General features: G+C 37.9%; 1 protein-coding gene across 7 annotated transcripts in view; it reads right to left on the minus strand.

Annotated features, from left to right (window-relative positions):
• Nucleotides 1-22,859: 22,859 nt before the first annotated feature.
• The window catches only part of CEP120 (centrosomal protein 120), a 63,668-nt gene continuing 61,771 nt past the window's right edge, over nt 22,860-24,756 (minus strand). For all 7 annotated transcript variants that reach the window (XM_036308988.1, XM_036308986.1, XM_036308983.1 and 4 more), the window contains one exon: nt 22,860-24,707. In XM_036308988.1, the coding sequence (XP_036164881.1) occupies nt 24,473-24,707 (235 nt within the window). In that variant the 3' untranslated portion in view covers nt 22,860-24,472. The remainder of the gene's footprint in view (nt 24,708-24,756) is intronic.

Raw genomic sequence — 24,756 nt, forward strand, 5'->3', positions numbered from 1 at the left:
AGGGAGGGTTTGACCTCCAGGCCAAGTGGCTATGAGAATCAGCTGTGTCTGCAGAGAGAGAACTTCTGTCCTCTAGGGAGGTGCTAATCTGGTGCTAATCAGGGGCTCTGCCTCTCTGAGTCCCAGCACCCGCTGCGAAGCTCGGGGAGAAAGCTGCACTCGCTCTGACCGAAGCCAGACAGTCCCGCTTCTCCCATTTGAGTCTGGGTCCCTAAAGACTCGCCTGTATCTGGAGCTCAGAGTCTGCGACTCCCTCCCGATTGAAAACGCCAACCGCCGCCAGCCCGCTCCGCGCACTCCGCACCTCAGAATTTGACTTCAGCACTGCGCCTCCTCTGAGTGTCCGTATGCGTTTCTCTTTCCTCCTAGTTGTAGGACTTCCACTCAGCCAGCGTTCCTGTGGTTCTGGGTGATGTCCGTTCAGTCTTTTAGTTTCACTTTTGAAGTAGTTGTTCAAGGCAGCAAACTCCGGCGTTAACCTATGCCGCCATCTTGGTTCTCCCCCTGATTACTAGAGCTTTTAATATAGTTTGAAATCAGGGAGCAAGATGCCTCCATTTTTGTTCTTCTTTCTCAAGATTGCTTTGGCTATTTGGGGTTGTTTGTGGTTTCATACAAATTTTAGGATTGGTTTTTCTCTTTCTATAGGAAAAGCCATTGGAATTTTGATAGGTATTGCATTAAATCTGTAGATTACTTTGGGTAGTATGGACATTTTAACAATATCAATTCTTCCAATCCACAAGCATGGGATATCTTTTCATTTATTTTTATGTTCTTCCATTTCTTTCATTAATGTCTTATAGTTTTCAATGTACTGGTCTTTCATCACCTTGGTTAAATTTATTCCTAGGTATTTCCTTCCTTCCTTCCTTCCTTCCTTCCTTCCTTCCTTCCTTCCTTCCTTCCTTCCTTCCTTTCCTTCCTTCCTTCCTTCCTTCCTTCCTTCCTTCCTTCCTTCCTTCCTTCCTTCCTTCCTTCCTTCCTTCTTTATTTATTTTTATTATTTTTTTAAATCCTCACCCAAGGATATTTTTCCATTGATTTTTAGGGAGAGTGAAAGAGAGAGAGAAAGACAGAGAGAAACATCGATGTGAGAGAAACACATCAATTGCTTGCCTCCTGCATGTTCCCTGACCAGGGCCTGGGTCAGGAGAGGAGCCTGCGACCGAGGTACGTGCCCTTGACTGGAATCTAACCTAGGACCCTTTGGGCAGGCCAACGCTCTATCCACTGAGCAAAACCAGCTAGAGCGGTATTTTATTCTTTTAGATGCAATCGCAAATAGAATTGTTTTCTTATTTTCTATTTCTGATTGTTTAGTATTAGTGTATAGAAACACTACAACTTTTTGTAAATTGATTTTGTATCTAGCATCTTTACTGAATTTGTTTATTGATTTTAAAAGTTTTTTTGTTGAGGTCTTTAGGGTTTGCTCTATATAATATATCATCTGCAAATAGTGGCAGTTTTATTCATGCCTTTCTGATTTAGATGATTCTCATTTCTTTTCTTGCCTAAAAGCTTTGGCTAGGACTTTCAATACTATATTGAATAAAAGTGGTGAGAGTATACATTTTTTTCTGATTCCTGATCTTAGAGAAAAGGCTTTCAGCTTTTTGCCATTAAGTATGAAGCTGGCTGTGGGTTTGTCATATCTAGTTTTATTATGTTGAGGTATGTTTCCTCTATACCCACTTTGTTGAGAGTTTTTATTATGAAATAAGGTTGAATTTTATCAAGTGTTTTCTCTGTATCCGAGAAGATTGTATGATGGTTACCCTTCATTTTTGTTAAGGTGGTGTATCACATTGATCCTTGCAGCCCTGGAATAAAACCCACTTGATTGTGGTATATGACCCTTTGAAAGTATTGTTAAATTTGTTCTGCTAATATTTTATTGAAGATTTTTACATCTATGTTCATTGGGGATATTGAACAATAACTTTCTTTTCTTGGGGCATCCTGGTCTGGATTGGGTAGCAGGGTAATGCTGGCCTTATAAAATGAGTATGGAAGTGTTTTCCCCTCTTTTATTTTTTTGGAGAAGTTTCAGAAGTATTAATATTAATTCTTTGAATGTTTGCCAGGATTCACCAGTGACGCTGTCTTGTCCTGGAAATTGGTTTGTTGGGAGGTTTTTGATTACCAGTTGAATTTTCTTACAAGTAATTAATCTGTTCAGATTTTCTTTTTCTTCGTGATTTAGTCTTGGAAAGTTACATGTTTCTAAGAATTTACCCATTTCTTCTATGCTGTCAGATTTTTGGTGTTTACTAGTTCATCGTAATCTCTTATTATCCTTTGTGTTTCTGTGATGTCTCTTCTTTCATTTCTGAATTTATTTGAGTCCTTTCTCTTTTTTTTCTTGGCGAGTATAGCTAAAGGTTTGTTAATTTTGATTACTTTTTCAAAAACAATTCTTAGTTTCATTGATCTTTACCATTGACTTTCTAGTCTCAATTTCATTTATTTCTGTTCTGATCTTTATTTCCTTCCTTCTGCTAACTTTGGCCTTCATTTGTTCTTTATCTCGGTGTAAAGTTAGGCTGTTCATTTGAGATATTTCTTGTTTCTTGAAGGAAGCTATGAACTTCCTTCTTAGAGCTGTTTTTGCTGCGTTCTGTAAGTTTCCCTTCTTTGTATTTCAATTTTGATTTGTCTTAAGGTATTTTAAATTTCTTTTAGTTTTTCTTTCACCCATGTTTAGTAGGTAGCATATTGTTTGATCGCCACATTATTTTCCAGTTTGCTTCGTGTAACTGATTTCTAGTTTCATAACTTTGTAATCAGAAAAGATGCTTGTTAATGATTTTAACCTACTTGAGCTTATTAAGACTTGTTTTGCGGCCTAGCAGGTGAGCTACCTGCAGAATGTTTCATGTGTGCTTGAGAAGAATATGGGAAATGTTGCACTGGATGGAATGTTCTATAGACGTTTGTTAAATCAATCTCTTCTGATGTGTAGTTTAAGACCAATGTTTCCTTATTGATTATTCAGGGGTGGGGAACATTTTTTTCTGCCAAGGGCCATTTGGATATTTATAACATCATACACGGGCCATACAAAATTATCAACTTAAAAATTAGCCTGCTATGTATGGTCAAACATTTAATTAACCCCTAATGCCCTGGCAGGGCCAGATCAAATCATTTTGAGGGCCATATATGGCCCATGGGCTGGACGCTCCCCACCTCTGATTCTAGATGATCTGTCCGTTGATGTAAGTGGGTACTAAAGTCCCCTACAATTATTGTACTGCTATCTGCTTTTTTCTTTAGGTCTGTTAAGACTGGCTTTACATATTCAGGTGCTCCTATGTTAGGTGCATAAATATTTACAAGTTCTAATATGTTATAAAATTCACATATGCCCTGTACAACTCTTATTATCTTCTTGTTGGATTAACCTCTTGATCATTATGCAGAGCCCTTCTCTCTCTCCTGTTACAGTGCTTCTTTTAAAGTCTGTTTCTTTCTCATCGTCATATAGCTGGCCCAGGTTTCTTTTGATTCTCATTTGCGTGAAATATCTTTTTCCATCCCTTCACTTTCAGTCTCTGTGTGTCCTTACATAGATGGATCAGGATTGCAATTTTAAATGGAGTGGGGGGGGGGCCTTATTGAAAAAGTGGTATTTGAACAAAGATGTAATTGGGGTAATTTCAGACTGGTAACGTAATTTGCTTTGATATTAATATTATTTTTTTAAACATGCTTACTTAACAGGTACACATCATTCTTATGAATGAGTATAATTTTATTTAATCTTATGGTTGGACATTTATATCAACTCCACTTATTTATTCTATAGTAGAAATTCTTACATATAATATTTGTGGCAAGTATTGCAAATAATAAGATAAAGGTAAGATTTAGCTCAGAAAAGATGAGGCAATACCAAGACAAGAATGTTAACTTTCTGTTAAATATGTTGCAATAGTTTTCCCAATCCTCATTTAACTTTAATCAGTTTGTATGTGTTTTTAAAAGAACATTTGTTAAGATTTGGGTTAAAATCTATATATTAATTTAAAAATTTTAAAACACAGGAAAGCAAAAGAAAAATTTAAATACATATAATTACATCTTTCAGAGTTAATTTATTTTGTCAAAATATACACTTAAAGTTTGTTATAATTTTTTTTTAAAATATATTTTATTGATTTTTGACAGAGAGGAAGGGAGAGGGATAGAGAGCCAGAAACATCGATGAGAGAGAAACATCAATCAGCTGCCTCCCGCACACCCCCCACTGGGGATGTGCCTGCAACCAAGGTACATGCCCTTGACCGGAATCGAACCCGGGACCCCTCAGTCCGCAGGCCGACGCTCTATCCACTGAGCCAAACCGGTGCTGGCAAGTTTGTTATAATTTTCATTAAATTAGAAGTGGATGTTTTCTAAGTATTTAAGTATTTAATTTATAAGTATATTTTGAGGGTAGTATTTTTAAAGTATTAATTCACAACCTAATTTTGTAATAAGTGTATGCTATTCGTTTTTGGTCATTCCATAAACTTTCCCCGTTTTATAAACTGAATTGTCTAACATCACTATTATAAAATTCACATTCGCCCTGGCACACAACTCTTATTTCTTTTTATAATAAAGACATAAATCTGTCATTTGTGTTGCAAATATTTTCCCTAATTTGTTGCTTTCATTTTAATTTTACTTACGTTGTTTTTGACATAAAGAAATTAAATTTATCAATCCTTTCCTTAAGGGATTCTTCCTTCACCTTTATGTTTTAGAAGACCGTTAGCACCCTGAGTTACTGTTTTTAAACTCTTTTCCCCGGTGGGAATTCTTTTGGCCTAAGGTATGACATTTACTGAACCAACTTTATTTCTTTTGGAATAGTTAGGGTTTAGCTAACCTTTTCTAGGCCTTTTTTTCTTTATTATTCTGTCAGTCAGGACTGATTTTAATACTACTTCAAACCATGTGTAAAAGCATAAGTGGTGCTTCTATTGACATTCCAAGTGTTGACATATTGAGCATAGGAAATGGATGGGTTGGAAAAGGCCAAGGCACTGTAACAGGCTCTTCACATGTGGTATGTTATTTACTCCTCACAAGGCCCTAGAAGGAAGGTGCCATTAGGATCCCTCCTTTACAGATGAGGAAATGGAGGCCTAGCGGAGTAGAAGAAACATCCATGGTTGTGTAAGAGGACTTCTCAACATTTTCCCAGCGAAATTCAGTCAATGCGATAGAAAATAAGGATAAGGCCCTAGCTGGGTTGGCTCAGTGGATAGAGCATTGGCCGTTGAAATGAAGGGTCCTGGGTTCAATTCTGGTCAAAGGCACATACTTCGGTTGCAGGCTTGACCCCCGGCCCCAGTTGGGGTACGTGCGGCAGGCAACCAATCAATGTGTCTCTCTCACATGGATGTTTCTCTCTGTCTCTCCCCCTCCCTTCCACTCTCTAAAATCAATGAAAAAGTATCTTCAGGTGAGGATTAACCAATAATAATAAGAAGAAGAAGAATACTTATTGGATACATCATATGGCATCTTTAACTTCTCTTCTCTAAGCTAGTTTAAGTCACAACTGACTAGTAACAACCACATTTTATGATGATACTAGTGACCCAGGGCACGGATTCATGCACATTGAAAGGAAATTAATTAGAAGATGGCTGGTGGGGCAGGACTGGACGAGACAGGCTGGACATGCCTTGGAGCCAACCTCCTGCGGCCCCTCCCCGGCATCTATGGAGTGAGCAAGGTCCCTCTGGCAGGTGGGGTCCCTCGGCCTGGCCTGCGGGATTGGGCCCAAACTGGCTCTCCGACATCCCCTGAGGGGTCCTGGAGTGCAAGAGGGCACTCTACAAAGTTGCTGTCATACAAGATATGGAACACAAACACAGGTGTGCAGTAAACTAGATTCGGGGCCGACAGTAAACAACATAATCCATGGCCGAAGGTGGAATTGCACAGCTCTGTGAAGAATAAGGCTCCTTCCTCTCTGGTTTCGGGGTGCGTCACCAGAGAACTGTTGCTGCCAAGTCACTGCAGCTCAGCAGCTCCTGCATTGAGCATCTGCCCCCTGGTGGTCAGTGCACATCATAGCGACCAGTTGGATGGGCAGAGGGACACTTAGCATATTAGCCTTTTATATATATAGATGTATTGTATAAATCACATTCACCCAACAACTGATGCTTGCTTACAGCATAATCCTTTGAGAGAGGCACGGTCCAGGTCATTGCCATTGGGACAGCTGAGAAAGCAGAGGTGCTGAGGTTAAGTAAGTGGCAGAACTGGGATTTAAAACCATAACTTCTATCTCTGCCATCAGTGCCTCCCCTGAGCTACACGTTGCAAGTTTGGTGTTTCTCTTTGGGATTGTATTTTATTCAAACCTCAAAGTATGATGACGTTATTACTGCTGCTATCTGACCATCTCTGACCTTTTCAGCAATGAATATGCTACATTTTAAATTCTCATTACTGTAATGATCTGGGCCATCTGATACTTTATTACACATATTGAACATGAAATATGATAGGTGTTCTTTCATCTAGTAGTCCATCTTTTAGTGAGTGAGTTATATAGTTTGGACTCTTCCATTTAATGTGTCCCTTGAGAAGACATAAAATTATATTATGGCAATAAATGTATCATTACAGATATGATTCTTTAACACTTCATTAAAACTACCTTCATCTTTTGGTAGTGCATATAATTACCCCAAAATGGCTTCTCTTTATGTAGAAAAGTAGAATAATTTCAACAACGGCATTAAAACAACTCCTGAGCATTTCCCAGAGAAGAGCAGTAATTTTAAGGGGAATAATTAATATAAGGGCAGTTTTACAGTTTTCATCTTTGATGTCCTATTCAAATGCTGCCTCTCCTTTGACCTTCCACTCTGAAATAGTTTTCTCCTCTGAGCACCATGGTAAGAGTCTTTAACGTTCTGTTAGAGCACTAATCCCACAATGTACCTTATATAGCAGCTATTTGTGCACACGTCTATTTAGATTACAACCCCCTTCAGGGGGGGATCCATATCTTAGTCTTTCTCCCGTCATATTTAGTCAGTTGCCTGGTACACAATGTTGAATTGAATAAGAGGTCATCAAAGTTAAAATAGTGAATAAACATTAATTTAAGGGCTTTGGGTGGATACAGGCAGTCCTCGGGTTACGTCGGACTATAGTATGTCATTTCGTGGTTACGTCGCCACCTCCCATTTATTTATTAAAAAAAAAAAAGTTCTGTCATTTCAACGTATGTACATATGTGCATTATGTTTTTTATTATTTATTTGCCACAAAGAAAGGTCAGGAATTGTTATCTTTCTTTTAAATTTTTTTTACTGTTTCACTTCATTACTGCTGTGTATGTGCTCCATGTGAGTGACTTATGTAGGTGCTTATGTAGGTGGGTTCCGACTTACGGCAAAAGTTGCGTTCCGTCGTGCATAGGAACGGATCTCCCGCGTAACCCGAGGACCTACTGGATATAGTTATGTACGGAGCATGCCAAGTCAGATGCAAGCTAACCTGAAAGCTAGTTCTGAAATAGAAAGGATACTTTAAGTATTTTTAAATAAACAAAATATTAAGAACAGAATATTGAATATGTTATGGTAGAAACAGGATATGTGTAATAACATGAAATATCTGTAAGTAAATTAATACACATTTTCCACTATTTTAAGATTTCTGTGATACCAAAGTATCTACAGAATCCAATGCAATGGCAACAAAATGTGTATTTTTTCATATTCAGTAACTTTAAAATTGACTGTTAATACATGCATAATGCTGGCTAAAGGGTCAAGGTGATATTTATGCTTCTCCCTTCAGGTAATTTTAATAAAATGTTACAAGTGAAAATATGTGTGATGCAAAATTGTATCTTCAAACCTTAGAAGAAAGTCCTTTCGGAAAGCTCTATCCTATGATAGCATATCAAACCTGTGAATACCTTAGAGATCACATCATCTAAGCGACTCATTTAATTATATTATTAATAAATAACACTGAAAGGAAATATTTATTACCAAAGGTTAGACAGTGAAGTTAGGTTTTTCCTATTCTAGAGGCAATGATGAATAACAGTTTCTTGAGTGTTCTAAAATTTTTCTATTCACAAACACCCAGTTAAGCTATTTAATAACACCAAAGCAAACGAGCTATAAAATTATGATGGCTTGCAGTAAGTCTTTGAGATAATTTTCTGTTAATATATAAAGGCCTATATCACTTTGCTTTCTAATATGAAATATTTTAGACAATGGTAACAGCATAAACATATAATAAACACTCTTAAATAAGAGTAAATCAACCCCATAGGTTTAACAAATATTAACATTTAAAAAAATATTTGTCTTTTAAGAAAAAAATAAAGTTGAAGACCTTTGTTATTCCTCTTAATCCCATTGGCCACCCCCCTCCTTTCCTTTCCCTTTCTGACCATTCTCCTAAATGTTTACTACATTGTTCACATTCCTGTTCTTTTTTTTAAAAAAAAAAAACTTTTATTACATATGTATGTTCCATAAGCAACTTGCAGTACCATTTGATGTGTAACTGAATGTCACATAATGAAATTGTAACTGGTTTGTTGATCTGTCTCTATTCCAGAAGATATAAGCACAACTTCATTTCATTTTCTTCACTCACTTCTTTTACTCTGTTAAATCATTCCTAGACTTAATTATATTCTGGACAGATGTCAGAACTTTTCAGTCATTTCAGCTTATTAAAAATTCTTTTAAAAAATCTTAATTTTACCCTTTTTAAATCATAGCTCTTATATTTTATTAAGAAATAATTTTTATATAGTAAAATCCACAAGTATTAAGAATAATACTAAGGATATTAAGAATTCCACTGCAATGGAATACACAATACAGAGTGTAAATTGTAAAAGTATATTTCTACATATGTATCCATCTATGTGATCACCACTCAGGTCAAGACAAAAAGCATTCTGACCGCTCCCAGAAAGGTCGCTTGTGTATCTTATGTGGTACTATCCGCTGCCCTCCCCACAAACAAAAAGTAAACACTATTCGGACTTTGGTCATCATAGCGTAGTTTTGCCTATTCTTATATTTCAGATAAATGGACTCCAGTCCATATAATGTCTGACTTCTTTCACTCACATAATGTTTTTGAAATTCATCCATGTTGTTATATATGTCAGCAGTTCTTTTTCTTTTTAGTATTATTTCGTGGTATTTTGTTGTGTAAATTTCAAGTGTAGAATAGAGTATTAAATATAGTCACCATACTGTGCATTAGATCCCCAGAATTTATTCATCTTATAACTAAAATTTTGTACACATTGACCAACATCTCCCTGTGTCCCCACCCTTAGCAATCACTATTTTACTCTCTGTTTGAGTTCAGTTGTTGTTGTTTTTAAGATCTTACATATAAGTGATGCCATTCAGTGTTGTGCTTCCTATGGCTGAATAATATTCTGTTATATTCATACTACTGCCCCAGTGCATGGACTTGTGCACATTGAAAGGAAATTAATTAGAAGGTGGCTGGTGGGGCGGGACTGAGCAAGATGGGCCAGACACGCCCTGGAGCCAACCTCCCACAATCCCTCTTGGCCGGCTGCACCTGGGGGGTGCCGCAGCTTGAAGGGTGTCTGTGGAGTGAGCGGGGTCCCTCTGGCAGGTGGGGTCCCTCTGGCAGGTGGGGTCCCTTGGCCTGGCCTGTGGGAATTGGGCCAAAACTGGTTCTTTGACATCCCCCAAGGGGTCCTAGATTGCAAGAGGGTGGTTCTCAGGTGACGCACCCCGGAATTGGGCTCCCTCCTCTCTGGTTCTGGGATGCATCACCCAAGAACCGCCACTGCCAAGTCACCACAGATCAGCAGCTCCTGCATTGAGCATCTTCCCCCTGGTGGTCAGTGCACATCATAGCTACCAGTCAGATGGTCAGATGGTCGCTTAGCCTTTTATATATATAGATATCCCAGTTACTTTATCCATTCATCTGTTGACAGACACTTAGGTTGTCTTGGCTAATGTGAAGAATGATGCAATGCACATGGGAATGCAGATATCTCTTCAGGATACTGATTTTATTCCCTTTGGTTATATACTCAGAAGTGGGATTGCTAGATCATATGGTAGTTCTATTTTTTAAAGACTATTGTGATGATCATATGAGTTTTACCCTTCATTCTGGTAATGTAGTATATCACATTTATTGACTTGCATGTGTTGAACCATCCTTGCATTCAGGGGATAAATCCCACTTGATATTGGTATATGATCCTTTTAATGTGCTCTTAATTTGGTTTGCCAGTGTTTTGTTGAGGATTTTTGCATCTATGTTCATCAGGGATATTGGCCCGTAGTTTCTTGTAGTGCCGTTATTTGACTTTGGTATCAGGATACATGCTGGACTCATAAAATGAGTTTAGAAGTGTTCCATTATTAATTTTTTGGAAGAATTTAAAAAGGATTAGTGTTGATTCTTCTTTCAATGTTTGGTAGCATTCACTAGTGAAATCATCTGGCCTTGGACTTTGTTTTTTTGGGAGGCTTTTGGTTATTAATTTAGTCTCCCTTGGTAGGAACCAGTCTGTTCAGATTTTCTATTTCCTCCTGATTCAATATTAGAAGGTTATATTCTTCCTAGAAATTTATCAGTTTTTTCAAGGTTGTCCTTATTTGTTGGCATATATTTGTTCATAGCAGTCTTTTATGATCCTTTGCATCTGTTTAGTATCAGTTGTAATGTCTTCTTTTTCATTTCTGATTTTATTTGTGTTTTCTCTTTTGTTTTTCTTACTCTAGCTAAGGATTGGTCAGTTTCATCGTTTAAAAAACCAGCTCTTAGTTTCACTGATTGTTTCTTTTGTCCTTTTAGCCTCTATTACACTTATTTCTACGCTGATCTTTATTTCCTTCCTTCTGCTAACTTTGGGCTACTTTGTTCTTATCTTTTTAGTTTCTTCAGATGTAAGTTAGGTTGTTTACTTTAGATGTTCTTTTTTTTCTTAATGTACATATTTATCACTATAAATTTTCCTCTTAGAAATACATTTGCTGGTACCATAACTTTTGATATGTTGTATATCCATTTTTGTGTGTCTCATAATATTTTTTATTTCCCTTTTTATTTTTTATTTCTTCTTTGACCCATTGGTTGTTCAAAAGTGTGTTGTTTAATTTCTATATACTTGTGAATTTTCCAGCTTTCTTCATGATACTTGATTTATAGTTTCATATTATTGAGGTCAGAAAAGATACTTGATATGATTTCAGACTTCATAAATTTATTAAGACTTATTTTGTGACCTAACATATGACATCCTAGAGAATGTTCCACATATACTTGAGAAGAATGTATATTCAGCTGTTGTTGATGGAATGTCTATAATATCTGTTAGATACATTTGCTCTAAGGTGCAGTTCAAGTGCAATGTTTCCTTATTCATTTTCTGTCTGGGTGATTCATCCATTGCTGAAAGTGGAATATTGAAGTCCCCTACAATTATTCTGTGGCTGTCTATTTCTGCCTTTAGATCTGTTAATATTTGCTTAATATATTTAGCTGAACTAATGATGGTGCCTGCATGTACTACTGTTATATCCTCTTGATTAATTGACCCCTGTATCATTATACAGTGACCGTCTTTGTACCTTGTTGCAGTATTTAACTTACAGTCTGGATTTTTGTTTTGTTTTGTTTTTGGTTTTTTTCTGATATAAGTTTAGCTACCCCTGTTCTCTTTTGGTTTACATTTGAATGGAATATCTTCTTCTATCCCTTCATTTTCAGCCTCTGTGTATCCTTAAAACTGCAGAGCCTTTTGACAGCAGCATATAATTAGGTCTTGTTTCTTTTTTTTCCCCATTTAGTTATGTCTTTTGATCAGAAAATTTAATCCATTTACCTTTAAAGTAATTATTGATAGGTAAGAACTTACTATTGCCATCTTGTTAATTTTTTCTGACTCTTTTATAGTTCCCTTGTTCCTTTGTTGCCCTTTGGTTGTCTTCCTTTGTAATTTGATAGTTTTCTGTAGTGATATCCCTCCAGTCCTCTCTCTGTATCTTTTATGTATCACCTGAAGGTTTGTGCTTGGTGGTTATGATGAGGCCTACATAAAATATCTTATAAGTCTATAATCAGTTGATAACAACTTTAATTACATACAAATACTCTGCCCTTCTACTCCCCCATTTTGTTTTTGATGTTATGATTTATATCTTTTAATATTGTATATACATTAACCAATTATTGTAGCTACAATTATTTTTAACACTTTTGTCTAGTGTTCAGTGATTTATACACCACCATTATAATATTAGAATATTTTGAATTTGTGTATTTACCTGTACCAGTGAGTTTTGTACTTTAATATGTTCTCATGTTACTAGTGTCCTCTTGTTTCAGTGTGAAAACTCACTGTAGATTTCTTGTAAGACAGGAATCCTTACAAGATTCCTTGTTATAATGAATCCTCAGCTTTTGTTTCCTTGGGAAAGTATCTCTTTCTCTTTCATTTCTGAAGGATAACTTTGTTAAATATTCTTGGTTGGCAGTTTTATTTTGTTTGTTTTTTTCAGCACTTTGAATATCTTATCCAACTTTCTCTTGAGCAATCTGCTTATAGCTTTAGGGGGCGGGAGTTGGGGGGGGGGGGTGGCCACGACATTTCCACTGTATGAAATGACTTTTTCTTTTCTATTTTCAAAATTCTCTCTGATTTTTGAGATTCTATTATAATATGTTTTGGTGAAATCCTCTTTGGATTGAATCTGTGTGGGAACCTGTGAGCTTCATGTACCTGGATGTCCATTTATCTTCCCCGATTTGGGAACTTTACAACCATTATTCCTTTAAATAAACTTCCTGCCTTTCTCTCTTCTTTGGATTCCTGTAGTGCAAATATTGTTTCACTTGATGGTGTCCCTTAATTCACATAAGCTTTATCCATTCTTTTTCATTCTTTTTTCTCCATTGATTGGATAATTTCCAATAGCCTATCTTATAGTTCACAGATTCCTTTTTCTCTATGATCAAATCTATTGATACTCTCTATTGCATTTTAAAATTTCTATTATTATGATCTTAAACTCCAGAATATGTTTCCTTTTTTTAAATGCTTTATATATCTCGGTTGAACTTTTCATTTTGTTCATGTACTGTTTTTCTGATTTTGTGTTATCTGTGTTCTCTTGTAACTCATTAGGTTGCCTTAAAAACAATTATTTTGAATTCTCTGTCATTTAATAGTTCTTTATTTCTTTGATGTCAATTACTGGAAAATTATTGCATTTCTTTGACAGTCATGTTTGTTTTTTAATTTTTCATGTTACTTGTAGCTTTGTGTTGATGTGTGTGCATTTGATGGAGCAGTCACCCCTTCCAGATCATAGACTGGTTTGGGGAAGAACGGTTATTGTGGGCGGGTGCCAGGGTGCTGGCTGAGTGGGGTGTGGTGGTTCCAGGGAAGTCCGAGTGGTATAGTCTCCGTGCAGCTCTGTCAGCTCAGATCTCTGAGGCCAAGACCGTGGTTGTCAAGACTATTGGTGAGGTCTGTGGGGTCTTTGGTGGTAAAAGCCCCTGAGGACCTCCTGACCTTTTTGTCTCCCACTGGCAATGTCATGGCTGAGGGGATCCTCTTGGCTTCAGGTCTGCTCACAGGTGCCCTTGTGGTGGAGGTGGCATTGTGTCTGGTGCACAGGTGCCCATCAACTGGCCATGGAGTCGAGCTCTAGAGCATGGGTGCTTGCAGAGCAACAGTAGCTCTGGGGTCTGGGGCACTGGCTGGCTCACAGCACTGGTTGCTCTGGTGTCTGAGATGCAGGGTCATGCCAAGCAGCCATGAAGCTGGGGGCTAGAATGAGGCACATTCATAGAGAGCAGTTCTGAAGTCCGGGGCCCTCCCTTGCTCTTAGTGGCATTGGCTCTGGTGTCTGATACGCGGATGCATGCAAAGCAGCTATAGTCAGGTCTGAGGTTTGGGTGCATGTGGAGCAGCTGTGGCTCTGGGGTGTGGAGCATGTGTGGGCTCTGGTCCCAGCGTGTGAAACAACAGTTCCTTCTGGAAGGAAGCAGACCCTGTCTGAAGGGTCCTTGTGATGATGATCATTGGCTACCTCAGTGGAGAAAGCTGCCCATGTCTCTGTGGAGGCCTCTGGGGATCCTACCCATGAACACTACAGTGGGGTCTCTGGCTGTCATGGGGGCTGTCAAGGTCCTCAGTGGTTGCCAGGCTCCACAGAGCAGGCCATGGGGGATGTGGTGGCGTTCACCTTGTGGCTGATGCTTTTGTTCCCAGCTGTCTCTAGTTGCCTCAGCTTTGCTGGTTTCCCCGGAGATCTTTTCTGTGTGGTCAGAGTCCACTTTTGCTACACAGTATTGCTCTAGGTTCTTAATTGCTCTTCACTCTTTCCAGGGCTGTTTTCATTCATGGATAGCTGTCTACTTGTTGTTTTTTGTTGGGGGAGAAAGATATCTCCGACCCACTATCTTGTTCTTTTCTGCTTTATTTCACTGGCTATGCACCTCCCATGCAATGTTGAGTAGAGACAGTATTGTGTTGTTCTTGATCTCTAGGGAAAGTCCTGGCTCTTTTACCATGAGGTATGTTAGCTGCAGGGTTTGTATAGATGTCCTTTATCAGGCTGAACATGTTGCCTCCTATTCTCAATTTGCTGGGAGTGTTTATCTAGAATGGAAATGTTTTCTTCTCATTGGTCCACTATTATTACTTTTAACCAAAATTGGTTATTGCTGCATTATTTAGAATGCTTTGGATCCTATGGATTTTCAGGCCATTCCAGATGAGTTTACCTACACACACAATCACACCCAACCTTTGTTAGCCAACATTTTGGAGCACAGACTTATAAACAGATTGATTTCTTCACTTTCCTCATATGTTTACCTCTGAAGTTTCAATGGGACTGGCAGCTCATCTCATGTAGTTTATGACATAAATTGTTCCTCTGGTTCAAACAGGTTTTAATACTTTTAGTAACCAAACATTCTTACTGAATCTGAGAGAAGTCTATTTTAACATAACTAACATGTATTATCAGAGCTTTTATTCACAATGCTGTGATTGGAAACTTTTTTACTTATTCTGTATCATAGCATCTGAGGCTATCATAGGCAAGATAGAACAACGGGCATAAAGGATGACAAGAAGGAAATGTAAAAATGCTGTTTTGTTTATTCTTTGCTGTTGACTACATGAATAGATTGGGGAGTCCAATTCACCTACACTGTCCACTAATACCCAAGAAGGGTATAATCTCTCTTCAATATATCATAATAGGAAGATTATTAACTTTATAAGTAACTACATACAATTTTATACTGAACAAAGTACTGCCACATAGTGTGTGTGTGTGTGTGTGTGTGTGTGTGGTGTAGTGTGTGTGTGTGTGGTGTGTATAGTGGTGTGTGTTTTGGTGTAGTGTGTGTGTGTGGTGTAGTGTGTGTGTGTGTGGTGTAGTGTGTGTGTGTGTGGTGTAGTGTGTGTGTATGTGTGGTGTAGTGTGTGTGTGTGTGTGTGTGTGGTGTAGTGTGTGTTTGTGTGTGTGGTTGTGGTGTGTGTGTGGTGTGTGTGTGTGTGTTGTGTGTGTGTGTGTGTGTGTGTGTGTTTGTGTGTGTGGTGTAGTGTGTGTGTGGTGTAGTGTGTGTGTATGTGTGGTGTAGTGTGTGTGTGTGTTTGTGTGTGTGTGTGTGTAGTGTGTGTGTGGTGTGTAGTGTGTGTGTGTTTGTGTGTGTGTGGTGTAGTGTGTGTGTGGTGTAGTGTGTGTGTGTGTGTGTGTGTGTGTGTGTGTGTGGTAGTGTGTGTGTGTGTGTGTGGTGAGTGTGGTGTGTGTGTTGTGTGTGTGGTGTAGTGTGTGTGTTTGTGTGTGTGGTGTAGTGTGTGTGTTGTTGTGTGTGTGTGTGTGTGGTGTAGTGTGTGTGTATGTGGTGTGTATGTGTGGTGTATGTGTGGTGTCGTGTAGGTGTTGTGTAGTTTGTGTGTGTGGTTTCGTGTGTGTGTGGTGTAGTGTGTGTGTGGTGTAGGTGTGTGTAGTGTGGTGAGTGTGTGTGTAGTGTGTGTGTAGTGTGTGTGTGTAGTGTGTGTGTGGCTGTAGGTGTGTGTGTGTGGTGGTTGTGTAGTGTGTGTGTGGTGTAGTGTGTGTGTGTGGTGTAGTGTGTGTGTATGTGGTGTAGTGTGTGTGTATGTGTGTGTAGTGTGTGTGTGTGTGTTTGTGTGTGTGGTGTTAGTAGTGTGTGTGTGTGTGGTTGTGTGGGTGTGTGTGTGTGTGGTGTTGTGTGTGTGTGGTGTAGTGTGTGTGTGTAGTGTGGTGTAGTGTGTGTGTGTGTTTGTGTGTGTGGTGTAGTGTGTGTGTTTGTGTGTGTGGTGTAGTGTGTGTGTGTGTAGTGTGTGTGTGTGGTGTAGTGTGTGTGTGTGTGTGTGTAGTGTGTGTGTGTCGTGTGTGTGTGGTGTGTGTGGTGTAGTGTGTGTGTGTGTGTGTGTGTGTGTGTGTGTGTGTGTGTGTGTGTGGTGTAGTGTGTATACAGCTATGTGCTGCTTCCTGATGGAGATCTGAGAGATGCGTTGCTAGGTGAGTTCATCATTGTGTGAACACCATGGAGCGCACTCACACAGACCTGGATGGCACAGCCTATTGCCCCTAGGCTGCAAGCCTGTACAGCATGTTACTGTACAAAACAACACAAGATAAGGCAGGTGCAAAAGGAAGTGGTGATACAGTTAAGAGACGCAATAAACAAAGATGTATGAGGCTGTTGCCAACACGGCACACTGTTTCACCCCAAACTTGTTTTTTGGGTAGAAAGAGTACACTCTACAATTATAAAAAATATAGTATAGTAAATACATAAACCAGTAACATAGACATTTATTTTCATTATCAAGCATTGTGCACTGGACATAACTGTATGTGCTATGCTTTTATCCAGCTGGCAGCATAATGAGTTTGTTCACCCAACATCACCACAAACGTATATGTGCTGTGCTGACATCACTCGGTGATAGGAATTTTTCAGTTCATTACAGTATACATAGGGTGTCCCAAAAAAATGTATAAACAACTTTGATTATAAAGTCAGTATTAACATACAGGTTCATTCTCAAAATTTAAAAGAATCTACAGAAATGCAAAATCATTTTTGTCAACACCTGTTTTCAAACTGATGACCGTCGGGTCCAGGCACTGCTGATAATGCGAAGCCATGGAATTGCAAACATCAGAATCATTTTGTATTTTTGCACCCTCAATTCTTCAACTGTTGCCAGTTTTGTACCATAAACTTTATCTTATGTATCCCTATACAATTCTTGTGGATACATTTTCTTTGTTCAAAGCTTAGTTTGGTTTCATCCATTATTTCAAATAAAACCTGAAAAGGATGAAAACTAAGCGAGTTATCAGCTGTTAAAGTGTGTGTACATTTTGGGGGGAACACCTGTTCAAAATGTACACACACTTTGAATAACTATAAAGGTAGCATTTGTATTTCAACTGCATTTTCAAAATTCCAGTAGCACTTTAAGGTGAATTTCCTTTGTTCAAAGCTTAGTCTGGCTAAAAAGAAATATCAGCCCTAACTGGTTTGGCTCAGTGGATAGAGTGTCGGCCTGCGGATGCAAGGGTCCCAGGTTCAATTCCAGGCAAGGGCATGTACCTTGGTTGCGGGCACATCCCCAGTGGGGCGTGTGCAGGAGGCAGCTGATTGATGTTTCTCTCTCATCGATGTTTCTAGCTCTCTATCCCTCTCCCTTCCTCTCTGTAAAAAATCAATAAAATATATTTTTTTAAAAAGAAACATCAAATGAGCTATCTGCTATTAAAGTGTGTATACATGTTTTTTGGGACACTCTGTAAGTATGTGTGTGTGTGTGTGTGTATATATATATATGATTAATTCCTTAATTTAAACTCCTTCATTTAGTAGAAGGGCACACCATTGGGAATTGCAACATATGTACATTTAAAGTTTGGATTTGTGCCAAACATACCAGATTGACATTGCTTCTCCTGTGTATGTGCACTGCTGCAATCATAGACATGTTCAGATAGATCCACACAGTAACACTGAAGTTCAAGTGGTAATATAAGAGGCAAAGGATAATAGCAGAGCCAGTGAAACCACCTGGCAACTCTATAGACTTTAGTAAATAAACGGTAGCCCTAGTCGATTTTTCTCAGTGGTGAGAGCATCGGCCCTCGGACTGAAGGGTTGCAGGTTCGATTCTGGTCAGGGCGCATGCAGGAAGCAACCAACTGACGTGCCTCTCTCACATTGATGTTTCTCTCTGTCTCTCCCTCTCCCTAAAAATCAATGAAGTTTTTCTAAAGAATCTTTCAAAGACAAATTGTAGATGTCATTTGTTCCAGGCAAACATCCATTCACAGGGAGGTAAGAGAAAGGGGTGTGCATTGATAATAGAGGAAGAGATGGTAGGCCAAATGTGGACTGGCAAATACAACTTTCATTGGTGAAAAAAAGACTGTGGGCTAAATTATTTCTGAAGACTATTTATAAAATTAATATCCTTTATGCAAATTTATCAAATTTCAGTTAGTTACCTAAAAATCTTGTTAGTAACCAAGGCAAGACCATTAACCTCATCTGCCAACAATGAAGCTAACTCGGGAATTGAAATTTCCTTCTTCAAGGCAATGATCAAATGAATACACAGTCAGCTATACCATCTCATTCAGTCTAAACAGGATGACAGTGATATATACTGGACAATGCCTCTAATTCACTAATTGACATACCACCTCAGGGCATCACTTTCAAACTGCACTCATACATTCTGAACTGAATTCAAGTAATGCAAATATAGTCCTGCTGGAAATTCAGAATTTCTCAAAAACAAAACAAAAACCCCTGAAATGTTTAGTAAGCAAATCTTTCTCCATTTTTCAGATTACAGAAAGAAGGTGTAGAAATGAAACCAGTTCTTTAATGCCTAATCCTGCTCACTCTATTCACTAATCTGGTAATTTGCTAAAGAATTGAGTAATACATTGCAAACCTATAAGGCATAGACCAGTGATGGCGAACCTATGACACACGTGTCAGAGGTGACACGCGAACTCATTTTTTTGGTTGATTTTTCTTTGTTAAATGGCATTTAAATATACAAAATAAATATCAAAAAAATAAGTCTTTGTTTTACTATGGTTGCAAATATCAAAAAATTTCTCTATGTGACACGGCACCAGAGTTAAGTTAGGGTTTTTCAAAATGCTGACACGCCGAGCTCAAAAGGTTCGCCATCACTGGCATAGACTCTCTCACTATTAAGCTGGCATTCACTAAAATTTACAATAATGTGAAAGTAGGATTTTGCAGTAATATTTCATTTGCTCTAGCCAAGTTTTACTCTAAAATATTGAGGAAAATTCAGCACTTGTCTAACATGTCTGTATGCTTTTGACTGGTTAACATGTTAATCAAGAAAAGGGCTGTGCTGTCCAACTATTAGATAAGCTATTTGGAAAAGAAAAAATATTTGTCTATGAATTTGTGGATGAAATGTTTCCAAGAAGAAATTACCAATGGGCCCTATTTTAGTTCTTTCCTATTTTGAATGACAGACCTAACATTCTCAGGAACCTTAAGAATATAATGACTATATCTTTCAAAGCCTCCAGGGATTATTGTACATTAACGTATCAGAGTCAGCAAATTATTTATCTGTAAGTTAATCTAATTTCCACCCCCTTCCATTTGAAAGCTAAACTTCTGAGTCTCCACTTCAGCAACTTTATATCTGAAGCGCCTACATCTGTAAAAACATTTCTAATGAAAACACAAAGACAACCCCCCGAGAAGCAAATAAAATGAGATTTAAGTATATAGCAGCCTTCCTACAATTACATTCCTAACAGTGGATTCTAATTGGATGCCAAATAGAGGTTATATAACAGAATCAGTGGGCACTCTAGTTCTTTTGGTTTCAGTGAAAAAATGTAGATGCTCACACAAATCTGCATTTCCCCATTCACACCAGGCTAGGTATGACATCTTTCTCTGAGTAATGGAAGCGGAGGGCCCACTGGAGAGGAAGAAGCGGAATTTGTGCTCTAGGGCAGGCGGCAGGAAAGTCCATGCTGAGAAGTCTGGGCTCCAAGGCCTATGTCACAGTTGCCAAAACACAAATATCAAAGACAGATTGAAATTTCAAGTCATAACATATTAAAATTATTCAACCAGACTTTATTCAGCATCCCCACAAAAATCATTTTATCAGTTAATAAGACCATCAGACAACAATAAGACGATAGCCAACAAAAAGATACTAAGGGATCTAGTAATTCATTGTGAAAAAGTCTAACTTATATGCATGGTCTGGGCCAGAGGTCCTCAAACTTTTTAAACAGGGGGCCAGTTCACTGTCCCCCAGGCATTCCACACATGCGCACTGCGGGCCCGGGACGAGTCGCTGCTAAGCAGGACAGGCAGCAGCGGCAAAAACACCCGGCGGGCCGGATAAATGTTTTCAGCGGGCCAGATAAATGTTTTCGGCGGGCCGCATGTGGCCGTAGTTTGAGGACCCCTGGTCTGGGCTATCTGCTATATTAAGCAATCAGTGGTTTTGTTCTTTTTTGAAAGGTTAACAAGACCTTGATTTTATAAACCTGAAAGCAGTACAGTTCCACATTTCAAGGTCCTCCAGTTTCCTTTAGAGGACAGGATGAAAATGTCGCCATTAATTTTCACTTATTTCATATTTTGTTCACAAAGGTGCTACAAACATATAATGAAGTGTCTAAGCCATTCATTCCTGCATTGAGGACTGAGAAGATAACTATCTTCAAAAATGGATTGACAGGCAACTCGTCACAGAAAACTTTTAGCATAAGAATAGTGGGTAGCAGATTTGAGGCAGAGTTTGAAGCAAACTTTTCTTTTTGTGGTAAAAGAATATATATGACATAAAATGTTAACCATTTTAAGTGAATAATTTAGTGGCATTAAATATATTTACAATGCTGCAGAACTATTTCCGCTATCCATAATCCAGACAATATACAAGCTTTTGTTCATTTAATTTTTCCATCACCATTTATCCCCTCTATGTCCTCTTCTACCTCCACCCACCCTTCTCCCCCTCACAATCCCCACACTGTTGTCCATGTCCATGAGTTTTTTTTTCTCTCAATCCCTACACCCGCACCTCCACCCCCAGACCTGTCTGCCTGCTATCTATGAGTCTGTCTCTTATTTTCCTTGGCAGTTCAATTTGTTCATTAAATTCCACATATGAGTGAAATCATATGGTACTTGTTCTTTATGAATGCAGCAAATAATGAGTGCCTACACGAGGCAGGCACTATTTTATTTTAGTCTTGTCATATAGCAGAAAGTAAGAGACCTCACTTCTGTCCTCAGGAACCTTCTGTTCTGGTCAACTATGCTTCTCAGTATCCCCAAACTCTATGAAACATGTGGGAAAGTATACCATTTTGATAAGAAACCAATGGCGCATATCTGGTGTCAGTAACCCATTTTCAACATTACAGGACTGCTCAGAGATGTTGCAGCAGAACATTATCTTCTTTCACTATTATTTTTGGTCACTGCTTTATTAGGTAGCAGATGGTAGAAGAGTTGGGCTATATTCTTACCTGATGGACAAACGTTATATCCTTATGTCAGCCTCCTGCATCTCTATTATTTAGTTCAACATCTGATAAAATGTTGTATACCTTAGAAACTTGTCATAAAAATACTTTGTTTTCTAATATTTCCCATTTTAAATACCAATTTGAGATTTCATATATATGAAATGTCTGGAATAAGCAAATCCATGGAGTCATGAAGTAGATTAGTGGTTGTTGGGGGTGGGAAGGGGGAGAATGGGGAGTGATTGCTAATGAGTATGGGGCTTATTTTGGGGATGATGACAATGTTCCCGAATCAGATAATAGTGATGGTTGTACAACTGTATGAATATACTAAAAACTACTGAACTGTGTATTTTAAAATGGTGAGTTTTATTTTTGGTATGTGGCTTTATTTTTTAAAAATCAAGTATTCAGTCAAGCTGGACATAATAGTAGTGAGAGGTCAAATTTCAAAAGTCCACACATCCTAGCAGAGGACCCTTCCTATAGAATGCAAGAACCAGAGCAGTCCATTCTGAGGTGGCTGAGGACATGCAGTATGCATTGGGATTATCTGAGAACTCAGATTCAGGCAGGGCAGTATCTGGACAGAGCGGTGAGTGAACAAGAAAGTCATCTGATCACACTAGATGATCTACTCTTAAGATGTTCTGGGCCCCAATACATCCTTAAGTCATCCTCAAACTCCCACATCTGCTAGAAGCAACAGGAATCGGCTGTCGATAGAAAGTCCTGGATATACCTATATAGGAACTCTTCAAGTTTATACAGACATGGCACCACGCATACCTGGTAGACATGGTACACCCCTCCCATACAGTGTGTGCCAACCTTAGACGTGGAAACTAGACTTTCTCCATGAAAAGGGAATCATATTTTAAGGATGAATTTTATTTCACATTAAAATAGTTGATGAAAGATCTGCAGTTATATGTAGTAATGAGGAAATTTATACATTCACCACTCACTTGCTCAATTCATTCATCTGCTGTGGTCATACTCGACTCCCAGGGAGTCACTACTTTTAAAGCAATCAGTATAAATATGTTCAATACCACATCCAAATGAAGTGGCTGTTGCTGAAGGTGTTAAAATTTCACACTTCCAATTTTAAAAAAAGACTTAAACATATACAATGTAAGCACTTACAAACCAAAGATACAAAATGACTTGATAGGGGAAGTGTCAAGCACTGGCCCACTTGATTTAGAACAAAAGTAACAGACTGCTCAGAAACTCAAACATGCATACGATTACCATTTTATTTGTTAAAATACATAGCCAAAAGATAGCTTTACAGCAAGCAAAATAAACCACACATCCATTTTAGCAAAGTCCTTTTTGTTTCTTTAAATCTAAGGCCCCCTCTAGTGTTTGAGAAGAGTCACACACAGTACACAATGCAATTGAAGGCAGTCACTGTATTTTACCCGAGACTTTCCGAAACAAAAAGAATACTCTGTTCAATTCACGTGGCACGGAATTCGGTAAGAGATAATGCCTAACCATAATTAATGTTTCAAATTCTTGTTATGATTCACATATTCATTATTTTCTCATTCAGTAATTTCTTTCTCTGTTATTTACTGCTGGGTTGTTTTCAGATTAATACTTTGTTAATAAAGAAAAAACCATATAATGCATGCAGGGACTTTAATTTCCCAAACAAGAAACATACCTCCTTGGAAAGCAACAGAAAATTAATTTAGTGTTACCAAATGGCCTATTCTGCTTTTACAGAAGTTATCAGTAAATAGTATGTATCCCACCTGAAGTACATACTTAAATTTATTATATTTGGGAATCAGAAATTTCAAACTATATATATTTAAAGACTCACCAAATTGGGAAATTTCTAATAAGCCTTTTCAGTACCCTTTAAAAGGACGTGGGAAGTGCTCTGAGGACAAATGTTGGCTCTGAAGAATATGTAAAGGAATTCTTAAGTTTATACAAACATGGCACTATGTAAATCCAATGATTTAATCTCATGTACTTTTTAAAAAGACTGATTAAAATTAGAGGGAGAAAAAATTTTTTTTCATTCTACTTTTCCAGCTAAAGTCTTTTTTTAAAAAGTACCTATTTCTATATTACAGAGTTAACTAGTCATACTATTACTGAAAAACAAAAAGAAATCTCTATTTTCAACAAAAGAAAATGATGCAATCTTGAGCAAGAGGCTGACAAAGACCTTATTAAGCTGCTACTTCACATTCTTAAAAGTTAAGAGCACACTGAAAATTCGAAAATTCAATAGGGCTTGAAACAAGTTTAATCTGTGTGAACTTTAAATAAAGGACTAACTTGTCTCTCAATATTACCATATGGCTTCTTTGCATTTATCCTGTTTCCTGTTTTCAAACGTGTCACTTGCTAATGTTAGAAGTAAAAAAGACAGGACATCTAAAACAAGTTAAATAAAATTGTTTACATTTGCAATTGGTCTAAACAATTAAGATATCTATATTCAAAATGAATAGGACACATTTTTAAAGTGCAACATGTACTCTTTTGGCTCAACATGAAAATATATAACTGCAGTCATTTCTCCTAGGACAAATTTATGAAAAGCTATTTTGAAATCTCAGCCATGAAATTATAAATTACAAGGAACACTGACTGAAAAGGCATTTAAAATGAGTATATAAAATGCAATTACAAATAAAACCAGAATGGGAGAGGTAGCACAAAGTAAATAAAATCAAATAAATACTATACAATAGCATATAAAATTTTTGCTTATAAAAAAACTGAAAATTGCATCTTAAAACATCCATTTTGCCCTTCATTTAAGGGTTTTACAATGAAATTAAAATTTAGACCTGAAGTCTGTAAAGATTTTCCAAATGTTATTAATTACTGGTATTGCTTTTTGCCAAAACCTCTCTGATCTGTCGGTCAAGTTCACTTATTATTCGATCCTCGTGATTATACACACCCGTCCTCATCAAAGTATCCCTCTCTTCTATTAGGCGAGTCAAATAATCATCCAAACCTTCTTCCAGGGCATCGCCATGTGGACCATCCACTTTTCCACTTGCAATCTCTCTGGAATCCTGGCACTGTTTTTGTTCTTGTTGCCTTAACCTGAGAAGTCAAGAACAAACACTACTCTAGTAGGCAACAAATATTGTTT

This window comes from Myotis myotis, unplaced genomic scaffold, assembly GCF_014108235.1.
Source record: "Myotis myotis isolate mMyoMyo1 unplaced genomic scaffold, mMyoMyo1.p scaffold_m19_p_5, whole genome shotgun sequence".
Taxonomy (NCBI): domain Eukaryota; kingdom Metazoa; phylum Chordata; class Mammalia; order Chiroptera; family Vespertilionidae; genus Myotis; species Myotis myotis.